The sequence below is a fragment of the Pistacia vera genome, unplaced genomic scaffold (genome assembly GCF_008641045.1).
Source record: "Pistacia vera cultivar Batoury unplaced genomic scaffold, PisVer_v2 Contig123, whole genome shotgun sequence".
Taxonomy (NCBI): Eukaryota; Viridiplantae; Streptophyta; class Magnoliopsida; order Sapindales; family Anacardiaceae; genus Pistacia; species Pistacia vera.
In genome coordinates, this window is record NW_022195282.1 from 499,676 (window position 1) to 524,609 (window position 24,934).

Here is a 24,934-nt window from a genome sequence, read left to right on the forward strand (position 1 = left end):
CACGTGCAAGGTCAAATGAGTAATTTCGATAGAAATTAAACCGTTGGGTAATTGGGTTGTATACTTGTATTGGTTCCCTATTTTAATATATAAATAAATACACGGAATATTATTCCCTGAGTCGAGTCTCTGTGTAAACACTCTCGAAAATGTGGCGGCAAAAGACTTGTCCGGTAAACCCTCTCTTATAAAGATTTTTTCTTCTTTCTTCTATGAATTTTCTTTTATAAATACTAACCCCGTTGTCTCTGTGTATGTTTTTTTTTTTTCTGTTTTTGGATTTTATGCGCTTTAGGGAGATCCAGATTCTGATCAAAGCATTTCTGGTAATTAAAGCGACATTTTAAATTGCATTAGTGATGTATCTTTACGCTCGTTTGTTTACAGTATAAGCGTTTATGTATTTTCTTAAATTTTCATTTATCATTTCACAGATGAGGAAGATTATAATGTTGATTTGCGAGATAATTGTGTCTCAATGTGTGGGCGTCAGGACAAAGAGGTAGGTGGCCACTTGGCTAATATAATTTAAATCCCGAATTTATTTCATCAATTTAATTGTAATGTAATCTAGTCGTCTTGATGAAAGATGCAGAAGTTTTGTTTCTTGATTTAAATTCAGTTTCTTGAAAATGGTCAGAATCATGATAGGGACAATTAGCGGGTATTTTTAGTATGTTTTCTATACTGAGGTAAATTTGCAATGCGTTCTTACTATAAATTTGTAAATTGATAGGAAGGATTACAACTTCAATCACGATTGGATATACTAAGAGGTATATTGCTGAACCCTAATTTTATTTTTAAAAAAAAGAAAGAAGAAGAAGAAGAAGTTTTTTCAAGTTAATGAATGCAGTCAAGAATTACAAGTTGTAACCATTTTCACTTAAGTTTAGTATTACTAATTATTATTGCTTTGCTATACACGAATCTTGATTTTGACGTAGGTACTTATGACATAAATTATGGAAGGGAATTTAGCAGTTCATCAACACAGGTATGTGATTAAATTTGGGTTAAAAGTATAATTCTCCAATCAGTTTGCTTAGTGGAAACTAGCTTATGATCGTGTTGATGGAACCAGAAACAATCAAGTGTCTCTTGTGAAGATGAGGTTGAAGTCCCTGACTTCCCTGATGAGGACAACTTTATGTTTTCCCGAAGGAAGGCATCTACATGCAACACAGATGATGAAGCAATCTCTGATGATGAGGTACTCAGTAAGATTTAGGTATAGCAATTTTGCAGTAACTAACTGTGTAGCTATCTTGAAAATTTGTCCTCGTTGCCCTTTTTTTTGGAAGGAAAACGTACTCCTAAAAGTTTCAGTCACCTCTGGTGTTAAAACATTCCATAAAGATGGAGTTCATAACTTTTTAAGTGGGAACCAAGATGTGGAAAACTCATGCTCCACAGTAGGTAAAGAGGCTGAGGCACCCATCCAATCTAATGAAATTGCTATATCTTCATCATCACATTCTGCCTACTCCAAAGCAAACAAATCTTGTAAAGGTATTCTATGATAATTCAATGGTTTCTTGGTACTCATGTTTCTCATTTGTAGTTTGTGTGCATATCTGTCAAATAAATCTTGTAGATCTTGTGGTTAGTAGAAAGTAGTTTTCTTTCATACGAAGTGTCTTCTTATAAAATTTATACATGCTTCCAGGCTGTAATTTGTATGTTGTTTATATTTTCAATTTAGATATACTTTTTTCTTCCCCCTTTCATGTTTCCTAGAAAAAAAAAAAAATACACTCATGATAGTCATGCAAAAGTTTAATTTTGTTCTGCAGAACAAAGTTTTAGAGGATTCATATAGCTGACCATCCCCCCAGTTATGTGTCAGGAATGGGTTGTGATACACTCAGTTATTAAGCTGGATTTGTGAAATGCTAATTGAATCATTATATAAGTTAAGTAATTTCCAGATGTTAACATAAACTATACTTTCATACATTCATATAAACTGAAATACATTCTGTGCTTAAAATAAGAACTGGATTTGTATGTGGTTTGACTATCATTAAGGGACCTACTTGTGTGGCCAAAGTTCATTTGAGTTAGTCAAACTCTCTCAGACCGTAGATTTGATGCAGCTTTATATGGCTTTTTGGAGAATGGTACTTTTTTCTTCAATGAAGAGTACCTGTTTATTTATGCTCTGCAGGAATCAAAAGTAAATCCAGGCCAAAATTTTCATTCCACTTCCAGTCACATAAGGATGGCAATGGTGTGCCATCCAAGGTTCATGAAGTACCTGAAAGGTTGGAAACAGCCAACTCTAGAGAGCATTCAATTGCCGAGCTTTTTGAAGATTTCTACGGAGAAAAACCCAAGAAATCAGAGATTGTGTCTGCTGAAGTAGAAGATCTGCATTTCTATGGTGAGTGTTCAGTGGCTGAGCTTTTAGATGGGCTTCAGGATAGGACTAGTCTGCTGAAAAGAAATTCCAAGAAGGTAGCATTCCTTTTGACCAGTAGTTTTTCTTCCTTTTACAACACTCTGTACCCTGTTTAATCAAGTATATATTGCAGTATAGCAGAAGTAGAGGGGAAAAGATCCAAGTTGTAAAGAAAAGTAAGTCACCACTGGAAGACAGAGCCATCGTCACTGAAGACCTCCCTGAACGCATGAGTGGATCAAGTGATGATGAGGTATTACTTGGATGTCATTACTTTCTTATAGTTTTATCTTCACCACTGATTATGTCATCCTAGTTGCATGATCACATAGGCCAATCATCAAAATGTAAAAACTGCATTCCCCGAGATGAAGAGGCAAACTATTGCAGATAGATTTCAGGAAGCTCTAGGTGCTACCTCAAATGATGCAACAGCCCTTGTTACTGTACAAAGAACATCTGGGTAAATGATGAGCTTGAGTTTTCCATTGTGCATGCCTTAAAATGTTAATAAAAGTACATTTCATAAGAGTAACCCTATATCAACTGTGCTTTGGTGCTTTTGAATCCACAGAGTTGGGTTATTTGGGAAGTTGCAGCAGGTCATGCAGAGTGAGAAGTTGAAAGATATGAACTTTTTGAACTTACAGAGCAGAGCTAGCCCAAATAGTAAGTTGTTGCCTCTTTTTTTAGTGGTTCAAGAAAGCTAATACAGACTTACAGTCATGGAAAATTGACTTACGTAGACTTATAACACAAACAATTTGTCAATGTATTTTTACCCGCCTTCTCATTTTGGGTCTTCTTTTACATTTTTCCTCAGATCCAAGCTGCATGGATGTAAGAATCCTCTCAAGATACTTGGACGCAAAGTTGATAGTTTGTCGTGTCTCTTCTGTGAAGGACATTGAGGTCATATTTGAATCTGAGAACAAGTTGAATTTGCATTCTCTATAAAATCATGTTGATGAAGCCCTGAATCTTCACTCTTTTCAATATTCTGACAAGTTTCAAAGCTGTAGTGTTTTATAAATTTCTATGTTACGCATCATCTACTTTCATTGAGAATTGCTCTTAAAATTTGAAGTTTTCCTTAATGCCAATAATTTTCTTACAGCCTATGGGTTGCGACTTGTAAAATGAAATACAAGGTTCTCTTTCTCTAACATTTTTCACCTTTCTTGCTCTTTCTGACTGTGAGCTGTGATTGGTTGCTTAAAATGCTACTTTCCTTTTGACCAAAGTTTTCTACCCTTCACTTACCTCACACACAGGCTATGTATATCTGCATGCTTGTGCATGTCAGAACTGAATGAGATTTAGATGATAAATCCTGTTAGATGTGCATCCAGCTGCATGTTTTGATTAAATACAGATTCATGTCTGTTTGTTCTTGGTGAAGGAAAAATAAAGTGCGTGCTTGCATATGCAGAGCATAAAATGGCCAGAGTTTAACAAAACAACGGTAAATGATGGAAGAGAAAGGACAATTATTTTTAATCCAAGAGTTTGCTGTGATGTTGACCTCGAAGCTGGGAAGTCAATTCGGATTCACCCCCCGTGGTATGTATGTCAGAATTTAATTATTGTTGAAGGGTTTGATAATTCTAAATCTAATTAGAAGAAATTATGCTTATACAAGTCATATAAAGAAACATATGTTTTGTCAATCAGTCAAGCCAATTTGCCTTAAACATTAGCTGCAGATATAACCTTTCCTTTATTGTCAACTTTTTCCATTTTTATAGATAAATTTTGGGAACAGAGTTCCATTTCTTATTGCAGTAGTGTAATGCAAGTTGTTGACTTTATTAGAATATTGCAAAGTTGTCTTCTGCACTAGTTCAGTGGAAGCAATATATGCAATTTCAATCAGATGATAATTTGGTCAACTTTTTCACAGGAAAGAGGTTCAGGTCACGGAAGATGGTGAGAGCATTATTTTATGTACATATTTCTCTCAAATTTCAAGATGATACATTGGGGTTCTTTTTGGAGAAAGGAGTATTACTTCATTCCTTTTGCAGGATACTGTCATTAGGTTAGATTCATCCAGAGTCGTGCAGTTATCAGTGCACTGAGGCTACTTTTAATAGGGAGCACAAAAATCTCTGCACTAGGGCAAGTGCGAAGTGATCTTTAGCATATGGCCTCTCTTGTTTCCGGGGATAGAGTGAATGGTCACTCTGGGTTTAAAAACTTGTTAAAACACTGAGGGTAAGATTTATGGTGTGAAATAGGTTGAGCCATTTTAATTCTGTGGTTTCAATATCTTCTGATTGATTTATGGAACTGAACTTCTGCATGATCACGGAGTATCTTGTAAAAAATTTCTACTATTCTCTTAGTCTCCTTTACTTATAATCTATTAATTTGGAAAATAAAATTACGTCTGTTTCATTGTTTGTTTGTTTCTTTTTTTTTTCTTTTTAATACCTAGAACTTGTGGATTTATTAAAATTATTCTTTGAGAAAGCTGTTGTCTGGTTTGGTTATCATGAGATTCCATTTGTAAATAAGTTCATAGATTTAAACTCATCTCCTCTTTATTTGACGAATTCATATTCTTTTATCTATAATATTCGGAAAAAGTTTGCCCAATATTATGATGCTTCCTGATGGTATTAATTTTGCTACACGCAATGTTGAATGCAAGAAAATATTTTGGGAAAGATAATCTATTTATTATAAAGATTATTGGGCGCTTCTAACTTTAAACGGTTTGCTTTGCTGTGTGTTGTCTTATTTACTTGTGTCTTCCATGTCTTTTAGTCCGAATGCAAGAAAATATTTTGGGAGTAAGAATAATTTACTATGGGGTTTAAGGGCTTGCTTTTGCGGTGTGTTTTCTTAATGGATTGGGCCTGTTGTGCTAAAGCCTTGGGCTTGGCAAGATACCGCCGATTAATATACAATAAAAAAAAAAAAGTAAATAAAGAAATAGCGGATTGAAACATTAATCAATAACGCCATAATACAAGATTATTCAGGTTCGTTTGGATCATTATTCTATAGTTTTTAAAATAATATTTTAAAAAAAGTTAAATTAGACTGGTATTATATGTAAGATTTAGAAATTAATAAAAATATCATATATATTTATTTATTTGCTAAACATTTTTATAATAAAATATTAAAAATTAATAAAAACATTTCCAACTCATCTATTAAATACGGACAGTCAGCAGTCACCATTGACAGGTGGTCGGAGTATTTTTATAATTCCTAAAAAAAATATTTAAGGATGTTTAGTTAAATTAACAAATTCAGAAAGTTTAAAAGAAATTAAAAAATATAAAATAATATTTTGAGAATAATAATATTTTACTGTTTAACTTTTTTAGGAATACTAAAAAAAAAGCGAAGCAAACGAAAACCTACCATTTGTTAGGTAGGCATGTTACATGTACCAGTGACAGTGCACTGATCGATGCAAAGTGCTCATAATCCCATATTGACTTGTATTTTTGATAATTATCATGTTGACTTTTTGACGCTCCTTCCTAATTAATAACGAGTAATGTTATATTTATACCATCCATTACATCATTTTTATTACATTATAATATGGTATATCCTACATCTATATAAATTTTTAATTATTTTAAATTTTTAATATTATAATAAAATAATTATTAATAAAATAAAAATAGTATAATGAAAATGATATAATGAACGGTGTAAATGTAACATTACCCATTAATATTCGGGAATCAGACTCTGTAATTTTCTTGCATCGCAACTGCCAACTGGCACTTCAAAGTAAACGTCTCATTGCGTCCTAGCTACTGCATATATAATATAAATTCCAATTAGAGTCGGCGCCGTGTCGGCACATAGGCATAGCACCAAAAAAAATAAAAAAATTATGAAAAATTAAATTATAAGAATTTAGGGTACTTTGACTCCCTATTTTTATCCATATTTTCAATCTTATTTCTCAAATATTATTTGGCATATTTTTCAGAAAAAAATTTAATTACTTTTAGATCCTTAAAGTTTATTAATTTCATAAATACCCAAAAAAAAGTTTAAAAATTAACAAAAATACCCCCATCAACCTATACTTGTCAGATTTCGGTAACTACCGTTGGTGGTAGCCGAAATCTGTACAACGGCCTACACCACGACTAGAACTGGCCAGATCTCGCCGTCAGCAATGGCCAAAGAAATGGCCATTGTTGACCGAAAATGACGACTATATCTTTGGCTTTTTTCGACCGTCAACGACCACATTTGGCTATAGATCTGACTGAAAAATGTCATATTGATGCATTACGACACAGAACCGACAAGTCTGTGTCGTAACGCAATTTTCCAGTCAGATTCCGACGGTGGTGGCCGGAATCTGGCACTGCGAGTGGTGGGGGTGTTTTTGTTATTTTACAAAAAAATTATATATTGGGGTATTTAATTAAATTAGCAAACCTATGGGGTGTTTTAGAAATTTTTAATTTTTACCTCGTAATACTCCCCTATTCAACTATCCAATATTATTCCAAAAATCTTATCCAAAATAATAAACTAAATGCACCCTTATAAATTAATGAAAATTAAGATCTATAATAATTCTTAATCCTAATTTTTAAGTTTGTATTTATAATTTATAATTATAACTTATAAACAATAAAAAGTGTTGAAATTCAATTAATATTTCAATGTGTCATTATTTTACACATTTTATAATGATTATATTTTTTTTAATTAATATAAATACAAAACGTCACTAAATATAACATATAAAATATTTTTATAATAATTATTAATTATAAATCAAAATTACCATCATTTATAAATATTGAAATTAAATATTTTTACAAAGCAAGTGGGCCGACTCATGGCACGACTCACGACACGGCCCAAGGCAAGACACGATATGTAGTGGGCCGTGCTGTAGACCTTCAAATTTGATGGGCCGACACAGCACAACAAGGCATGAATTTTTTTGGGCCTTGGCATGGCACGACCCACGATACGATGAGCCTTGAATTTTTAGACACAGCCCACCGCCACCTTTAATCCCAATATCTTTTTCATTTCAAGCTCTCAAAACACAAGGAAGCTTGGAGATAACCATAATCTCTGCAAAAGGCCATTTTTTATAAATTTTTAAAATTTACCTCATAATACTCCCATATCCAATAACCCAATACTATCCCTAAAATCCTATCCAAAATACTAAACCAAACGCACTTATGTTTGTTTATTTGCTAAGCATCTCTATAATAAAATATTAAAAATTAACAAAAACACCTTTAACCCATCCATTAAATATGGACAGTCGGTCGTCACCGTTAGAGGATGATCAGAGTATTTTTGTAATTTCTAAAAAAAATATTTGAGGGTGTTTAGTTAAATTAATAAATTCATAAAATTTAAAATAAATTGAAAAATATAAAATAATATTTTGAGAATAATAATATTTTACCGTTTAACTTTTTTGGGAATACTCCCAAAAGTGAAACAAACGAAAATTTATCATTTGTTAGGCGAGTAATGCTATAGCCACTGATAGTAGTGCACTGAATTTGTGCACCGAATGACGTGATAAAATTTTGACCGTTGATTAATATTAAGTTAAAATTAATCAACCGTTGATTAATATTAAGTTAAAATTAATCAATGATCAAGATTTTATCACGTCATTCTATACACAAATTCGATTCAGTACCGCCGCTGTAGGCAGGCATGAACCAGTGACAGTGCACTGACCGATGCAAAGTGTTCATATTCCCATATTGACTTGTATTTCGGATAATTATGGGTGCGTTTGGTTTAGTATTTTGGATAGAATTTTGGGGATAGTATTGGGTTATTGGATAGGGGAGTATTACGAGGTAAATTTTAAAAATTTGTAAAAAAACCCTCAGGTTTACTAATTTAATTAAAGACCCTAACAGATAAAATGACAAAAATACGCCCACCACCTGCAGTGCCAGATTCTGGCCACCACCGCCGGAATCTGGCCGGAAAATTTTGTTACGGCACAGACCGGTTGGATCTGTGCTGTAACACGTCGTTATGACCTTTTTCGGCCAGATCCATGGTGGATCTTGCCGGAAAAGGCCAGATCTACGGTCTGTTATGGACGTCGACGACCGGAAAAGACCACATTGGTGAACTTCCGGCCATTTCTGGTCGGAAGTTAGGCTGTTGTACAGATTCTGGCTATCACCGACGGTGGTTGCCGGAATCTTACGAGTTGGGTTGATGGGGGTGTTTTTGTTAATTTTTAAACTTTTTTTCAAGGGGTATTTAGTGAAATTAATAATCTTATAGGGTCTAAAAGTAATTAAAAAATAGGGTAATATTTCTGAAATAATGCGTCAAACATTATTTTGAGAATAGATCCAGAATATAGATAAAAATACTAAGCCAAACATAGCCTATCATGTTGACTTTTTGACGTTCCTTCCTAATTAATAACATAGCAGATAATTCTTCTCATATCTTCAGGAATCAGACTCTGCAATTTTCTTGCATTGCAACTGGCACTTCAAAGTAAACGTCTCATTGCGTCCTAGCTACTGCATATATAATATAAATTCCAATTAGAGTCGGCGCCGTGTCGGCACATAGGCATAGCACCAAAAAAATAAAAAATTATGAAAAATTAAATTATAAGAATTTAGGGTGTGTTTGGCTCCCTATTTCTATCCATATTCCCCAAATATTGTTTGACACATTTTTTGAAAAAAAATTTAATTACTTTTAGACCCCTAAAGTTTATTAATTTCATAAATACCAAAAAAAAAAGGTTTAAAAATTAACAAAAATACCCCCATCAACCCATACTTGCTAGATTCCAGTAATCACCGTCGGTGGTAGCCGAAATATATACAACGGCCTACACCACGACCATAACTGGCCAGTAGTTCACCGATCTAGCCTTTTTCGGCCAGTCCACAGTGGATCTGGCCAGAAAAGGCCAAATCTGGCCATCATTGACCGAAAACCACGACCATATCTTTGGCTTTTTCCGGCTTTCGACGACCACATTTGGCTATAGATCTGGCCAAAAAAGGTCATATCGACGCAGTACGACACAGATTCAACATGTCTGTGTCGTAACACAATTTTTCAGCCAAATTCCCGTGGTGGTGGCCGGAATCTGGCACTGCGGGTGATGGGGGTGTTTTTGTTATTTTACAAAAAATTTATATATTGGGGTATTTAATTAAATTAGCAAACTTATGGGGTTTTTTAGAAATTTTTAAATTTTACCTCGTAATACTCTCCTATTCAACTACCCAATATTTTCCCAAAATCTTATCCAAAATAATAAACCAAATACACCCTTAGAAATTAATGAAAATTAAGATGTATAATAATTCTTAATCCTAATTTTTAAGTTTGTATTTATAATTATAACTTATAAACAATAAAAAGTGTTGAAATTCAATTAATATTTCAATGTGTCATTATTTTATACATTTTATAATGATTATATATTTTTTTAATTAATATAAATACAAAATGTCACTAAATATAACATATAAAATATTTTTATAATAATTATTAATTATAAATCAAAATTACTATCATTTATAAATATTGAAATTATATATTTTTACAAAACAAGTGGGCCGACTCACGACACAATATGTAGTGGGCCGTGTTGTAGGCCTTCAAATTTGATGGGCCGACACGGCACGAATTTTTGTGGGCCTTGGCACGACACGGCCCACGATACGATGAGCCTTGAATTTTTAGACACGGCCCACCGCCACCTCCAATCCCAATATCTTTTTCATTTCAAGCTCTCAAAACACAAGGAAGCTTGGAGATAACCATAATCTCTGCAAAAAAACCTAAAAAATGGTGAAGCTCAATGTCTATGTAACCACCACCATCTCCTACGACTAGGGGTGCTTAAAAGAACCGATTGGAACCGGAACTTACGAGTATCTAAGGTTTGGTTCCGGTTCTTACCCAGAACCAACTGTCAATGGGTAGGTTCCGGTTCCAAATTTTTTGAACCGTTACTGTGCGGTTCCTAATTATCGGAACCAGAAACCGAGACTAATATAAAATAAAATTAAAGAGTAAGGGGTTAATAAAAACTTTTGTAGAAAAAATAATGTGAATATATTTATATTTATATTTCATAACATTTAAAGTAAGTTGGTTTGACTTTTGAGAATCTACCTTTACAAAGTAATGGAGTTTGTAATTTTGAATTTATAATTTGTAATTTTATTTTTGTTAACAAGTGCTAGGGGGGGATTTGTAAGTTTTTAAGGGTTTTTTTGTCATTTTAAAAACTTTTGGGGGATCATGAATTTTATAGGATACCCAGAACCGGAACCGAGGAACTTGAACCATCGGTTTCGGTTCTAGTTCCAAATTTCAAGGAACTGTCGGTTCCAATACCGATTCCTTTAAAAAATGCAGGGTATCCGGAACCGAACACCCCTACCTGTGACCACGACAATGAGTAGTAAGACTCCCATAGACAATGACGGATGTAAGAGCGCCAAGTGGAATCATTCCATGAAGTTCACTCTAGATGAAAGCTAGCTTAAACAAACCTTCTAGTCATTACCTTGAAGCTCGTATCATATGTAATCGCACCATTCATACTTACAGAAATAGGAGAAATTCACGTGGTTGTTAAAGAACTTATAGACACGTTAAAGAGTGTGTAGAAAACCTGATGGTAAGACAAAAAAGAAAAGGGTGGTGATAAGATGAGTAGTAATGCAATTGCTACCAAGCTCAATTTATCTTTCTTCGGAAACAAGGGTGGTGCAATTGGTGGTCGATCTAATCCTCTGATCTTCAACCTATTACCGAACGTTCACTAAAATTAAACAAATTTGTTAATTGCAGGAATAGAGAGGGGAAGTAGATGAGCAATAGAAGCAGAAGAAGATGCTAAGATCAGAACTATTGTGCCTAAAAAGTTAGGGCTAACGTGGACTCTAGTCAGTAAGAGCCAATCAGGATTCAGGAAGGTTTTGTGTCGTTTAGACGTTGCCATGTCGCGCAATGACGGAAGAGATCTGGTTCTTGTTAATGCAGTAGGTGAACGTCAAGCTTGCAAGTGGCCAGGAATCGTCCACTTGCCCAAGCTTTACGCAATTTAAAGATATTTCTCGTACAGATAACCAATGGGATGCAAGGAAGGACTTGCACGACACCTACCCACTTGTAGACTTGTAATCATTACCTTGAATTCTCTCACTACAAATAGAGGACTCCCCTTTCATTTGCGGGATTGACTTATCTTAGTCTAAAACAGCACACACTCTCTCTCTCTCTCTGTGTATTCTCTCTAGATTGTAACTCAGCTCGTCACGCGCGACTTGACTTTACCCATCTATTAATATAACAATAGTGGATGTATGATTCATTTTTGAGCATCTGAACAACTTTAAAAACCACTTCTCATTTATCCTCTCATTTCATATTTTCATATCACGTGTAATTTTTAAGTCCGTTTAGTACTTTACATGTATGAGTCGTTGGTGTCAAAATCAAGCATCAAGAAGAACTATGTTGGAAAGGATTCAATAAATTTAACAATGCCCTTATATATATATAATTTGCTTGAAGTAGGATTTTTTTATTTAATTTATGGATAATCATTCTAGCTGTATGTACGAGGATGATAGATATCTCAAAGTGAGAAGGTTTTAAAATAAATATCTCAAAGTAATCAAGTGGATTGAAATTTGAAAAAACAAAAATACTACAAAATTGTAACTCATCAAGTATAAAGCTAATTTTGGAGAAGATTTTTGCGGACATGTGCGTGTGCACTCACAGAAAAACTTAAGATACGCTCTTAGTATAATAATAGTCAGATCATACTTCCTGGTTTGAATAAAAATAATTTCTTATCAAATTAATGAGATCGGCAGTGATTATATGTTGGTCATTGATTACCTGAGGGAGTTGTATTAGTATATGGCTCATCAAACAACCACCTCAATTGCTTTGAATTTCTTTAAATTTAATTAGAATCTTTCGCAAAACGGAGTTTGATAAAACTGGCGGCTCGAAAAGGGTCAGCGTATCATTCAACCACTAAGACTTCCCAACAATAATAGCGTGGAGATGAAGTTTCAGTTGTCCCCCTTCCCACTTACTACCTTTATCGAGACGCGTCATGCATCTATATTCTATACTACTTACGTGTCCCTAAATTAACGAATAACGATATTATATTTATATCAAACACTACATCCTCAAAAGGACATTTATGTCCTTCCCTTCTATCATAACAAAGAGGATAATATCGTATTTTCAGCAAGAGTATTATTATCGTCATTCCTGTAAAAACTAAAAAGTAACCATATCATCTGCAAAGGCTTCTGCGAACAAATCTTTGGTTCCTAGATCCTCCTTCCTTCCATGGCTACTCTTTCTGAGTATTCATCTCCTTGGCCAGACCCCAATCCAGATCCCAATCTCAATTCCAATCCTAACCCTAACCCTAACCCTAATTCTGATTTCATTCCTTCCGACGACCAGCTCCGTAACCTTGATTCTTATTCTTCAATGTCTCAGGACCAATCCGACCCTTTTTCTCCTGCTATTCCCAATACCAACCCCAATTTTCACACCCCGCTTTCTTCCCCTAGCGAATCCACCTCACCTGCATCAGCGCCGCCGCCATCCCTCCTTCACCTCTCCTTCAACCAAGACCATGGCTGTTTCGCTGCCGGCACCGACCACGGCTTCCAGATCTACAATTGTGACCCTTTCCGGGAGATATTTCGTCGAGATTTTGACCGCGGTGGAGGGATCGGAGTCGTTGAAATGCTTTTCCGATGCAATATATTAGCCCTTGTTGGTGGTGGACCGGACCCACAATATCCCCTTAATAAGGTGATGATCTGGGACGACCATCAAAGCCGTTGCATCGGTGAGCTGTCGTTTAGGTCAGAGGTTCGATCGGTGAAACTCCGTCGTGACAGAATCGTGGTGGTTTTGGAACAGAAGATATTCGTGTACAATTTCGCAGATTTGAAGCTGTTACATCAAATTGAAACCATTTCAAATCCGAAAGGGTTATGTGCGGTGTCTCAGGTGACTGGGTCGTTGGTGTTGGTGTGTCCTGGGCTACAGAAGGGACAGGTTAGGGTGGAACATTACGGTTCCAAAAGGACAAAGTTTATTATGGCTCACGATTCAAGAATTGCGTGTTTCGCGTTGACTCAAGATGGACAGTTGCTTGCAACGGCCAGTACCAAAGGAACCCTTGTTCGCATTTTTAATACTCTTGATGGTACCTTGCTGCAAGAGGTATGCTTAATTGCTTTTGATTAAAATTAAGCATGTCTTTTTCCCTAATATTATTGGAAAACCCTTTGAGTGAATATTAATTTTCTATAGGTTACGATGAAATTGTTCTGGTGTTGCTAAGGCTTTACATTCACTATGTTTACTGCGTTTATTAAGTTAGGAAAACGTAAATTTGTTTATTAGCCATTATTGCTGGTGGGTTTAACTTGAATATCATGTTTTTGTTTGGTAGATCGTAACATCCTTCCTTAATTTCGCTTATGAATGTTAATGAGGAAAGCTAAATATTGTTGTTTTTAATTTTTTTTTCTTTGATGTATTGGCGATTGGTTCTTGGCTTTTTTGGTTTGACAACTGTAAATTGTGAATTGCTTTAATGTACATCCTAGCATTTTGCCATTAGGTTGGAACTAATTGAATATGGAATGTAGGTGAGGAGGGGCGCTGATAGAGCGGAGATTTATAGTCTGGCCTTCTCTTCAAATGCCCAATGGCTGGCAGTCTCAAGTGATAAGGGCACTGTCCATGTTTTCAATCTTAAGGTTAATTCTGGATCCCCAAGAACTGACAATCAACGAACTTCATCTGATCCCAGTTTTACCTCATCGCCTACCTCATCCCTCTCTTTCATCAAAGGTCGAGTACCTTTACTTCTGACTGCAGTAATTTATTTTTTTGCTTCTCCAATTATTACATGGATCAGTAAGGTTTCTTTGGAAATGTTTTGGCGATAATTGATTTGTCGCCCTTAAACACACAAATAAATTGAATGGACAATTTAAGACACCAGACCTTGAGCCAAGTATATTGTAATGAGGCTGCAAAATTCCTTCTCTGAACTTATGAAAGGTGTATGTGCGCTTATGAGATGCCATTGATGAATTATCTCTCCATGCATTTAAACCGCCAGGAATTTTTTTTATTTTTATTTTTAGGTCAATGAAATAGATTTTTTTCGAACTGTCTTTGGATACACAGAGTTGTTTGGACGAGATGACGATGTCCTAGTTAATGAATGACACTCAAGTAGGGAGTCAATGAAGTTTTGATTGGCTTTAATAATATGTCTAAGAATAAGCCATGTTATAATTAACAAGAGGTCCGTGCTGACAGACCTCTGATTTCTCCAAAGACTTCTTCTCTGACTTCCAATTCAACTCTAGTATTTAAGTTCGTTTTAGTATTTGTGGTTGTTTCAATATGTATGAAGGGCCTTATTCTTCACAACTTCTGCTGCTCTTAACAGCAGAGTCTTGCTATTTTTTCCTAAGATATCCCATTCTTGTCACTCTACAATGTTATAGTCATCTCTCATATGTATTGGATATATTACTAATTGATAATATTGTCAATAGGAAATAGAAGTTTTATATTCTCAATTCTAGATTTTTCTACTCGGTTTTTTTTTTTTTTTTTTTTTTTTTTTTTTTTTTTTTGGCTACAGGTTTACAAAGGGTTAATGAATAAGTTACATGTAACAGTTTATTGCCCAGAAAGGTGTGGAAATTCTCTTTTCTATTCCCATTACTAATATGCCTTTCTCTTACAGGGGTGTTGCCCAAGTATTTCAGCTCAGAGTGGTCAGTGGCTCAGTTCCGCTTGGTTGAGGGTTCTGCATACATTGTTGCCTTTGGTCACCAAAAGAATACAGTGGTAATCCTTGGCATGGATGGAAGGTAATGAAATGAATGCAGGGTGGTGGAAATTTTTTGAGTTACTGTGAGGAGACCAACTGATCAATTAGACACTGACCGTCAGGGATTGCAATTTTTGACATATGACCCTTAACCACATCTTTAACTTGATACATTAGGTTTTGTTTTGGCAAAGCATTGTTATGGTTTAAATCGGCTTTACTTGTTTAACATGATAATTAAACATGCCAATTTTTGACATATGACCCTTAACTGCATCCTAACAAGTCACTTGTAAAATAATGCTTTCGTAACCATTTCAGTGAAGTAAAGTATATTTTGCTGTGAGTAGTTTTGAGTCCTCTATGCCTCACCTTGTATAAATACTAAATAGGTCATCATACGTATTGTACCATTGTTCGGTTTCTGATATGGAACAAAATTCAACTTAAGAGTTGCACGGTGCATTTCCTAGAAATTTCCTCCTGGCACCAAAATCTGTGAAGATATCATATTTTTGTTGGGTTTTTGTCTTTTACGAATTCTTTCCTTGGTCTGATTCTGACACCCTGTCTTATCTCTTTTTGACACATTTCATTGCTATGTTTATGTTTTTCTCCTCAATTAGAGAGTAATTTTATGGAATCAAATTGTTTATATCCGAGTGATTATGAATGCAGCTTCTATCGATGCGAATTTGACCCGGTTAATGGTGGAGAAATGACGCAAATTGAATATCACAACTTTCTAAAGCCAGAAGCAGTGTTCTGAAAGGCTATTTGAAATCTGGATATCTAGGCAATATATAAAGTATATTTTTACCTTAACTCTCTTTTTTCACCTGTTCATGTAATCTAGAGGTGTATCTTAATGGAAAATTTATATGATACCTTCATGTATCGATACTGGAACCTTAAGGATCACTGGATAAAGGTGGATAAGGCTGAGGTAACCCTTATCACCAGTGTCAATACTGTATGGTATTGTAGAGTTGCCTCGTATTATGTTGTTCGATGTAAATACGAGTATATATACCTGTAAAATCTGCCACTCAATTAACTTTTTTTCACTTTAATTTGAAAGGAAAAAAAAGGTAATCAAGGCCTTCCCTTACAAATAGTGTAATTCCTAGAAGGACAAGATGGTGGTAAAAATATGGTAAACCTCTGTTGTGTGAGTTGTAAATATTTTATATGAATTCCACTAAACAAATCTTTTTTTATGGGTCACAAACAGTGCTCTGCACATGAAATTTTAAGTGGAAATTCAGTGTTTGTATCTACACCCGAGATGGACTTCAATTAAATCTTTGATCAAGACTTTCATTGTACCTCTGTTTCTAATGTTTACTAGTTTATCTTACCTGGGCTTACTAACATTCTGCAACTTGCAGTCTTTAAGGATGGGTGCAAAGAGTTTCCCTGTCCTGTAGTATCCATGTCCCTGGTGGAAATTAATATAATAAACAACTTGTGATTTGGTTTTTTAATTTCAGAATAAAAGAAGATTCAAGCTCATGTGTATCTGATTGAATTAAATGGTTAATCTTGTGGAACCAGTTTTTAAAGGTTAGTATGACAAGTAAACCTAAAGAGAGGGTTCTGATACTAATATTTTGTGATCCAGAATCCTTGTCGGCTGCAGAAAAAAAGGTTTATTGAATCCAAAATAATTTTGGCTGTTTCAGTATAGGATACCCTGTGGTATTGTCAGAATTCTTTGTGGTTGTAGTTTTCAAACATTTTGACAATGGGGTGAAATTCAACTAGAAATGGTAAGTTGGGTCAGCAATTTTTACTTGTGACTGCTTATTTACACATTGGGATTAATCAACAAAAAGTTTGAATTTCGAGAATGAGAAGCTCCTCAGACTCACTCAGCACAAAACAAGGTACACAGGATGAGAGAGTCGAGACCAAGGCACAAAAGCATCTATTAATCTTTTTAATTAATTAATTGATTTCATTCATTGCGGCATATGTTATTGATTTGTATTTGTTTTTACTTGGTTTTATAACCTCTTACAGTTGATTTATTTATTTTATTAACAACGATACGACTAAGAGAGTTGAGATTTGAGAGCATCTATTAATCAATGCGGTAAAAGCGTTTACCATCTCAAACTTCTGGTGTTGAAAACTTGTCGTCTAACCATGACAGTTATGTATCAAGTTAAACTTGTATTAACTAGAATTTCTTCTGTATTTTATTTGAAATTCTGTGTTTTCACAAGATTAAGAACAAATCTCAATATGAAGCCGACCATTTTTATATTGATGCACCGAAAATTGTGGTTTGACTGGATCATATCTAGACTATACCTTCTATTTTTATTTTTTCATTTTATGAGGCACAGCCCATGTGGCTGGAGCAGCAAGGTCCTTGGATGTCTGTGATCATGTGAGTGAGAGGATGACTCTTCATCATTTCTCCTAATTAGCTCCTAACATATCATGCCACTGTTGATATAATGTATTCATATTGATATTGCAACAAAGAAGTAATCCCGTTTGTAATTGTTGTAACTTTTAGGCAAATTGCTGAATATCATATCAATTTCATAGTCTTTCCCCTATGTTTACAATAGGTGAGCATACCTAAATTCCAATCCATTAAGTATCATAATTATACCACTAAATATATTAATAAGATGATGATGAGGGAAGGTTGTAGAATATATATATATATGGTTTCTCATTTTTACAGCTAAGCAACATCATTATGTTAGGCCTTTGCCCAGTACTTGGTGTAAAGATTTAAGAAATGTAATGAACTTCAAATTGCATATATTATAATAAAAAAAGAAAGGGTAAGAAATAGGTGGGTAATAAATATAGTAGTGTTCCAATGGAAATTCAAAGGGATAAAACCAAGTCAATACCTAACTCATCAATGTTTATAAAAACCTGCAAGTTTACCTTTCCAATGAATAAGAAAACACATGCAATAATAAAACACAACTACACAGAGCTGATGCCGATGCTGATGCAGATGCAGATGCAGATCAGCACAACCATCACGAGTTGCCAATTTTTTCCCTTCTTCATCTTATAGGCACTGATTTACTCGACATGTTGACAAACAAACCCTAGTTAACTAGTCACTGAATCAGCCTCATTTATTTAATTTTAATCAACTTATTCCAACTGAAATATATGGCCCTTCCCATAATATCATATATATGCTGTGATATTTTCATAGTTAATAAGTTTTAAATAACAAATAATTTGTCTTCAAAATTGAGTTATTTCTTTTTGCTGTACTGGTGTCTTCTATCTTTGGTTATTAATTCTTCAAAGGGTTGATTGGTGTCTTGTATATATCTTCCTGCTCGTCAACAACGATGCTTGACTTGAATGATTTTCTTGAATTACTGTATAACTTCATTAGGATGGCCGCTTGAGAATGTCTTGTTAAAAGATTCATTTATTGTATTATTGACAAATTTGTCGACGTGCATATATTAATTAATCGATCATTTGGTGTGGGGCTTAGAACATGTAAATAAGAGAAAGGTTTAGCCAACTTTTCCTCCTCCCAATTGTAATGCAGGCCTCATATTTACAGGCTTATATATGGTTTTGTTATTGTCTTAATCTGATATTTTATACCATATTAAAAATTATTAATAACTGATAATAGAAATTTTGATAGCTTTAACTCTTGGTTAACTCATGTTAGTGAATTTTTTTTTATGCCTTACATCATACATATCGGAGTTTGGGAGAAATTCTTTTTCTTTTCTTTTTTTAAAGAAGAATATTGTTGTCTTACATGCCTCTTAGTCAGTAAGATTTAATTTTATTAATTTAGCCAATTATAAACATGAAAACATTATAGAAATTGAAATATGAACTTCAGCCATCTCAGGGTGTGAAGCCTATATATAGAGCCCTTACTCTCTTTCACTTGTGTAAATTTGATTTCTCTCTCAACACACAAATACAGAATGGCGCTGAAACTGTATGGAGCCCCAATGTCTACCTGCACCACGCGTGTGATGACTTGTCTACATGAAAAATCTGTGGATTTCGAGCTTGTCCCCGTTAATCTTTTTGCAGCTGAACACAAGCAACCAGCTTTTCTAGCCAAGAATGTAATTAACTTCTCCTCTATAATCACTGATGGTTTCCACTATTAAACTCTATTTTCTAATTAAAATCTCTTTTTGGTTAGGGCAGCCCTTTGGTCAGATTCCAGCTCTAGAAGACAATGACCTCACTTTATTTGGTAAGCTTTAATTTTTCTTCCTTCTCTCATGTAACTCATTCAATTATTTTATTTTTGAACGAAACCCTCATAAACTTAACTGTTATATATGCTAGAATCTAGAGCAATCACATCATACGTTGCTGAAAAATTCAAGGAAACCGGCACTGATCTTTTGAGGCACAAAGACCTGAAAGAAGCGGCATTGGTAAAGGTATGGCTCGAAGTTGAATCGCAACAATTCCACCCACCCATGTCTTCGACTGTGTACCAATTCTTTGTGGCGCCGATACAAGGCAAAACACCAGATCAAGCCATCATTGATGCAAACTTAGTGAAGCTAGGGCAAGTGCTTGACATGTACGAGACTAAGCTCAGTAGCACCAAGTATCTTGCAGGAGATTTCTATAGCTTGGCTGATTTGCACCATCTTTCTTACACTTATTATTTCATGAAGACTCCTTTTGCTTCACTTATAAATGAACGTCCCCATGTGAAGGCTTGGTGGGAGGATATTACTTCTAGGCCAGCTTTCAAGAAAGTGGCCGAGGGTATGAAGTTTGGCGGTGATTGATAATTGTAGGGCTGTTCGACTTCTATTCTAGTCTTTTTCAACAACTTTTAACAATTTGTGATGGTTTATTTGTTGTTATTTACCTTAATGTAGTGGAATAAACTAGAAATTTTGCGATGCTTTGTTCTTGACTTCTTGTTTTTCTCTTCATCCATTTCATGACTATATGCTAGCTCTTATTGGTCCTCTCAAGAAATTGCACGCAATGAAAATGTATTAGAGGATGCGCTTAAAAGCGACTGTTATTATTTTGCTAATAAATGAAAGACATAAATATTGATCATTTATACATCAATTAATAATGTAATTTATTTGCTCTTTCTATTATTTATTTCAGGCTATACACTTGTTTAGATTAGTAAGAGGTGATATGATTATGACGATTACTGAAATTTTCCAAAGAGCGTCGTGGCTTAAGCTTAATTAACCTCTTTCCTTCCTAAGCCCAAATACTGGGCTTGAATTCGGAGCTGTCCACGGTCAACTGTCTTAATCGGATTTCAGCAGGTATCAACGAATATCGACGTCACGGCGTTACAGTTGCAGTCAGCTGATATTATAAAAATATTCTTAGAACACGTGAAGGACTGCCTCTAATGGCTTTACGTACGGTTACAGCTAATGGGTTTCATCCCACTGGACCCATCAAACCATTTCCCTATATCTTCATCCACCTCCCAATTGGGCCCATAGATTCTTAAGCTGTTTCATTTCAGTCTTGATTATGATAAAGGATGAAATATCGTCCAAGTTATAAAATTTGATATTTCAGATTTAACTCAAAATTCAACTTATATTGTATATAAAATCAATTATACATATTAACCATTCATTTTCCTATATATACTAAAGAATCATGAGTTTATTGTAGAATCAAGAGGAATAATAAGACCCATGGTTCATGTGTATGAGAAGAAAAGGAGAAGAACTCATCTACTGAGATGAGAAGAAGAGGCTGTTGTAGCACATTGGATTGATGTGGAGGATCACCACTTCGATCCACCCGCAATAAAATTGATATCGGAGTCGGTTAGTAAGCCCAAGAACAGATTGACTCCCAATGACAGCGTTATGGGTGAAGCTGAAGACCAACCGGCAAAAGTTCTTGACATTTATGTTTGTTATGCTTAAAAAATCAAGGCTGACATAAATTGATATCAGTGAACACCAATCAAAGTTTAGAAATGTTTTGCATCGTCCAAGGTCTATCACGTCGCTCAAGACAGAAAGAATACATCTGTCAACAACCCAGTTGACTCAAGTTTTATTTGTGAATGAATTTGGTTTACATACTTATTCAAACCTCATTTAATTTAAGGATATTTCTGAAGTTATCAACCAATGAGATCGATGCCAGGAAGGATTTACACGACACCAACCCACTTACAGATATATAATCATTACCTTGAGCTCAGCGGATATAAATAAGTAGCTCCCCCTCACAAAATCAAAATAAGACACTTTGAATTTAACAAAGAAAAATAACAAAGACACCCTACGAGAAAGAGACTAGCTTGATATTCTCTAAGAATACTTAAAACACTAAGCACCTGTAAACCAGATCGCAGTTTGCAACCTCTTGTAAACTTGGCTAATAACCAAGAACTCACTCATATGAAAGAACACAATGGATGTAGGATTCGCTTTAAGCATCCGAACTACTATAAAACTCTCATTGTCTCATTTACTTTAAGTCTTTGCATGCAACTGTGATAACAGTATTCCATAATCAACTCTCAAATTTGTTCACGTGTAATTTTTAAAATCTTTTTTAACGTTTTACATGTGCGAGGTCGTTGGTGTCGAAATCACATATTAACAATGTTCATATACTTGGCATTTAATAATTACACCATTGTTGACTTACTTCACATCCCAAACGTGCAGGCTCGTTGGGAACTAAGGCTAAGAAGCTTTTTGAGAGTCGGCCTCATATGAGTGCATGGTGCTTTCAGATTCTCGCTCGACCTACATGGACTTTGATGCTTCAGATGCACCCAAATCCTCAAGCATTTCATCTATTTCGATTGCGTGTAAATGATGTCGTAATTTTGTACAGAAATGCTTAAGAAATAATAAATTTTTGACTTTCTATTTCTTATTTCTTGATTTTCTATTGTTGATGCTGGATTTTAACACCAACTAATCGCATGTGCAAAATGCTAAACGGACTTAGAAATTACGCGTAAACTGGAAAATGAAACAAATAAAGGGGAGACAATTTTTAAGGTGGTTTGGATGCTCAAAACGACTCCTACGTCAACTGATTTTTTATTTATAAAAGAGTACAATCAGGTCGCATGCAACGATTTAAGAGAACAGAAATACAGAGAGAGAGAGAGAGAGAGAGTGTATATGCTATCAAAGCTAGAATCTCGAAAAATAGAGATGAACTCTCTATTTATAGTAAGAGGTTTCTAGGTAATGATTATGGGTTTGCCAGCGGGCAGGTGCCGTACAGTTCCTATCTTACTTCCTATTGGCCGGTTACACGGAAGATATCCTAAAATCGCGTAGGGCTTGAGCAAGTGGGTGACTCCCAGCCACTTACTCGCCAAACCTTTACTTGCCAAGTTGATGACAACCTTACTCCTTCTGTCCTTGGACGACATGGCAGTGCCTAGACGACACAATCCCTTCCTAAATTCTGATTGGTTGTCTTTGCTGATGTAAGCCTGTGTCAGCCCTGATTTTTTAAACATAACATCTATCTTTCGTTTCATGTTGTTTATTATTAATGAAAATGATATAAATTTTATAGAAAAATTAATGTTTTTTAACGGGAAATTGAATACCAAGTTGTCGTATTATATATATATGACAAGCATATTCTCAAGAATTAATAATGAAGATTGGTTACAAATTTGTCTTTCAATGAATTATATTTCCTAGTTTAGAGCAAATTCTTTAACGCTTGTTTTCCTTCAAACAAACATATTTGGTTGAGGAATAGCTAGTGTTTCAAACAAACATATTTGTCTTTCAATTAATTAAATCAGTCTCCTTATGAGGAATAGCTAGTAGTGTTTTACCTTTAACGCTTGTTGTGGTACTGTTGCAACTATTACTTTTACTTCCACCACGCCCCCCTAAGATTAATTGGAAATAAAATAAATAACATTTTAACAAATTTTGGAAAGATTTTTTATTTGTGATTCCAGCAAAATAATTAATTTTACATGTATATTGTTCAAGTGCAGAAATTAAGAATGCTTGATAAATTTTGTTTCAAAAATGTATTTTAAATGTTCTAATTAAGAAATATATACATTTTTACCCCTCATTTATCTAAAAAAACTTACCCACAAATTAATATATATAATAAGATTAAGGTTGCAGTATGTTATTTTAGGCCTTGATAATTATGAAATGTAGTTGGTAACTTGTGGCATGATGAATCCCTAATCCAGAGAACAATGGGGTAATAAGGAAAGAAAAATAATATAAAAGAGCATACAATTTTATATTAAAAAAATGATTCGTGGAGTTGCTTTTCTTCTAATTTAAAATTTAAAAGTATGGTGTAATAAGTAATGTAATAAACAACTTCACATGGTGAGGCTACCTAAACGAATTAAAAAAGAAAAAGGAAAGACAAAGAAGAATGCTATCCAGCTTTAACTCTTCCTATCTTAAAACAAATATTAATATGGTTATTTTATTGAGTGGGTGCCCCACTCAAGTCTTTTTCTCAGCTTCAATAATTATTAAAATTATTATATTTTATTCAAAGATTATATTTTTTTCCTAAATCCCTTAGTTAACCTGATTATCTATTTTCAAGATTTTTTTTTTTTTTTTCATTTCGGGTTTAATCTCAATCTATTCTTTCAAAATAATCATCATATTTCTTCTTTAAAACCTACATAGAATTATATTTAACTCCAAATAACACTCCACTATGTTAACTTCCTCCTTTGTCGATAGAGCGACAGAAAGAGGGAATAGTGTTTTCAAAGCTGTCAAGGAAAACCATTTGCTGGAAGAAGAGGCTGATGGGAGCGCTGTTCGGATTAGGCTTGAGCCAAAGTTGTGGCAGAGTAGTATAGATTAAGCTGAAAGCATCACTCTCCGTCTCCAACATGATCGAAAATGGATCCTCATGAGCCACAAAAGAATGGTCAAACAAGATCAGCCATCTGCAGGTAAATGTAGTTTATGAAAATATTAATAATTAAAGAAAGCAAACAATACTAACAAATTAAATTCATAAACCTTCTCTGCGGCAATTATCGAATACAATAGTGCAACAAAAATAAAGGTCTGAATCACTATAGCATAGCCCATGTACTCACTAAATTATACAAGAATATAAACTAACATATATATATATGGTTAGGCCACCGACAGTCGGTCAGTTGACAAAGACCAATAGATGACCCCAACCAGCCCCACGAGTCCACGACCCAAAGCTACGCCTTCAATTCAACTTGACTTTATTCATTCACCTCAAACTGACATGACTCCAAATCTCCCTTTTTTTTTTTTTTTGAAATTTCTTTGTGCGTCCGTTAATATAAGGGAGTTTAATGTAAAACAAATAAAAGTTTATAGAATTTTACAAGTCAACAAAGGCCAGCATGACTTTGCTGCGGGTTACCCAAGGCCAAGAGTTTAGTTTCACCCTCATCTTTTTTATAAACAAATAAAAGTTGATAATTCTATGTAGGTTTTAAAATACTAGGTATATGCTAGTGAACAAAACAAAGATGAAATGACAATACGAGGTCTAGATCTATCAATAATTTAATATAATTTAAGATTTTTTCCACGAACAGGGTAGGCATCTACCGGCCTTTTCCCCACCACAAACATATTTTTATAACCTAGAAGAGTATTCTAGAAATTTAAAGCATCAAG

The 24,934-nt window shown here is 34.5% G+C and overlaps 3 protein-coding genes and 1 pseudogene across 8 annotated transcripts; all 4 read left to right on the forward strand.

Annotated features, from left to right (window-relative positions):
• Positions 1-102: 102 nt before the first annotated feature.
• On the forward strand, positions 103-4,777 carry LOC116116925. 6 transcript variants are annotated; one of them, XM_031402967.1, is made up of 15 exons: positions 103-173; positions 296-326; positions 435-502; positions 737-776; positions 948-997; positions 1,085-1,213; positions 1,305-1,512; positions 2,171-2,460; positions 2,538-2,657; positions 2,737-2,867; positions 2,979-3,073; positions 3,228-3,316; positions 3,837-3,967; positions 4,308-4,333; positions 4,432-4,777. In XM_031402967.1, the coding sequence occupies exons 1-15, from the start codon at positions 150-152 to the stop codon at positions 4,443-4,445; spliced, it is 1,446 nt and encodes a 481-aa protein (XP_031258827.1). In that variant the 5' UTR covers positions 103-149; the 3' UTR covers positions 4,446-4,777. The 6 variants fall into 6 exon arrangements, 5 of the variants coding, with proteins under 5 accessions (XP_031258827.1, XP_031258821.1, XP_031258830.1 ...); XR_004125896.1 differs by lacking the exon at positions 4,432-4,777 and having other exon boundaries at positions 3,807-3,967; positions 4,308-4,325; XM_031402961.1 differs by having other exon boundaries at positions 4,308-4,777.
• A 7,951-nt stretch (positions 4,778-12,728) lies between these two features.
• Positions 12,729-16,358, forward strand: LOC116116699 (autophagy-related protein 18a-like). The gene is made up of 4 exons (XM_031402751.1): positions 12,729-13,657; positions 14,089-14,293; positions 15,207-15,333; positions 15,972-16,358. Exons 1-4 carry the CDS (start codon positions 12,764-12,766, stop codon positions 16,060-16,062), a joined length of 1,317 nt encoding a protein of 438 aa, XP_031258611.1. The 5' UTR covers positions 12,729-12,763; the 3' UTR covers positions 16,063-16,358.
• Positions 16,359-19,226: 2,868 nt separating this feature from the next.
• On the forward strand, positions 19,227-20,312 carry LOC116116819 (glutathione S-transferase F13-like). Its single transcript, XM_031402875.1, has 3 exons — positions 19,227-19,387; positions 19,473-19,521; positions 19,617-20,312. The coding sequence occupies exons 1-3, from the start codon at positions 19,241-19,243 to the stop codon at positions 20,072-20,074; spliced, it is 654 nt and encodes a 217-aa protein (XP_031258735.1). The 5' UTR covers positions 19,227-19,240; the 3' UTR covers positions 20,075-20,312.
• Positions 20,313-20,930: 618 nt separating this feature from the next.
• On the forward strand, positions 20,931-22,143 carry LOC116116438 (annotated as a pseudogene).
• The last annotated feature ends 2,791 nt before the right edge of the window (positions 22,144-24,934 follow it).

Coding starts and splice junctions, on each gene's coding strand:
- LOC116116925 (XM_031402961.1), top strand. CDS start 150: ATGTGGCGGCAAAAGACTTGTCCG. Junction 327..434: donor TTCTGATCAAAGCATTTCTG/GTAATTAAAGCG, acceptor ATCATTTCACAG/ATGAGGAAGATTATAATGTT. Junction 3,317..3,836: donor CTTCTGTGAAGGACATTGAG/GTCATATTTGAA, acceptor TTGCATATGCAG/AGCATAAAATGGCCAGAGTT.
- LOC116116819 (XM_031402875.1), top strand. CDS start 19,241: ATGGCGCTGAAACTGTATGGAGCCCCAATGTCTACCTGCACCACGCGT. Junction 19,388..19,472: donor CAGCTTTTCTAGCCAAGAAT/GTAATTAACTTC, acceptor TGGTTAGGGCAG/CCCTTTGGTCAGATTCCAGC. Junction 19,522..19,616: donor CAATGACCTCACTTTATTTG/GTAAGCTTTAAT, acceptor TATATATGCTAG/AATCTAGAGCAATCACATCA.
- LOC116116699 (XM_031402751.1), top strand. CDS start 12,764: ATGGCTACTCTTTCTGAGTATTCATCTCCTTGGCCAGACCCCAATCCA. Junction 13,658..14,088: donor ATGGTACCTTGCTGCAAGAG/GTATGCTTAATT, acceptor TATGGAATGTAG/GTGAGGAGGGGCGCTGATAG. Junction 14,294..15,206: donor ATCCCTCTCTTTCATCAAAG/GTCGAGTACCTT, acceptor TTTCTCTTACAG/GGGTGTTGCCCAAGTATTTC.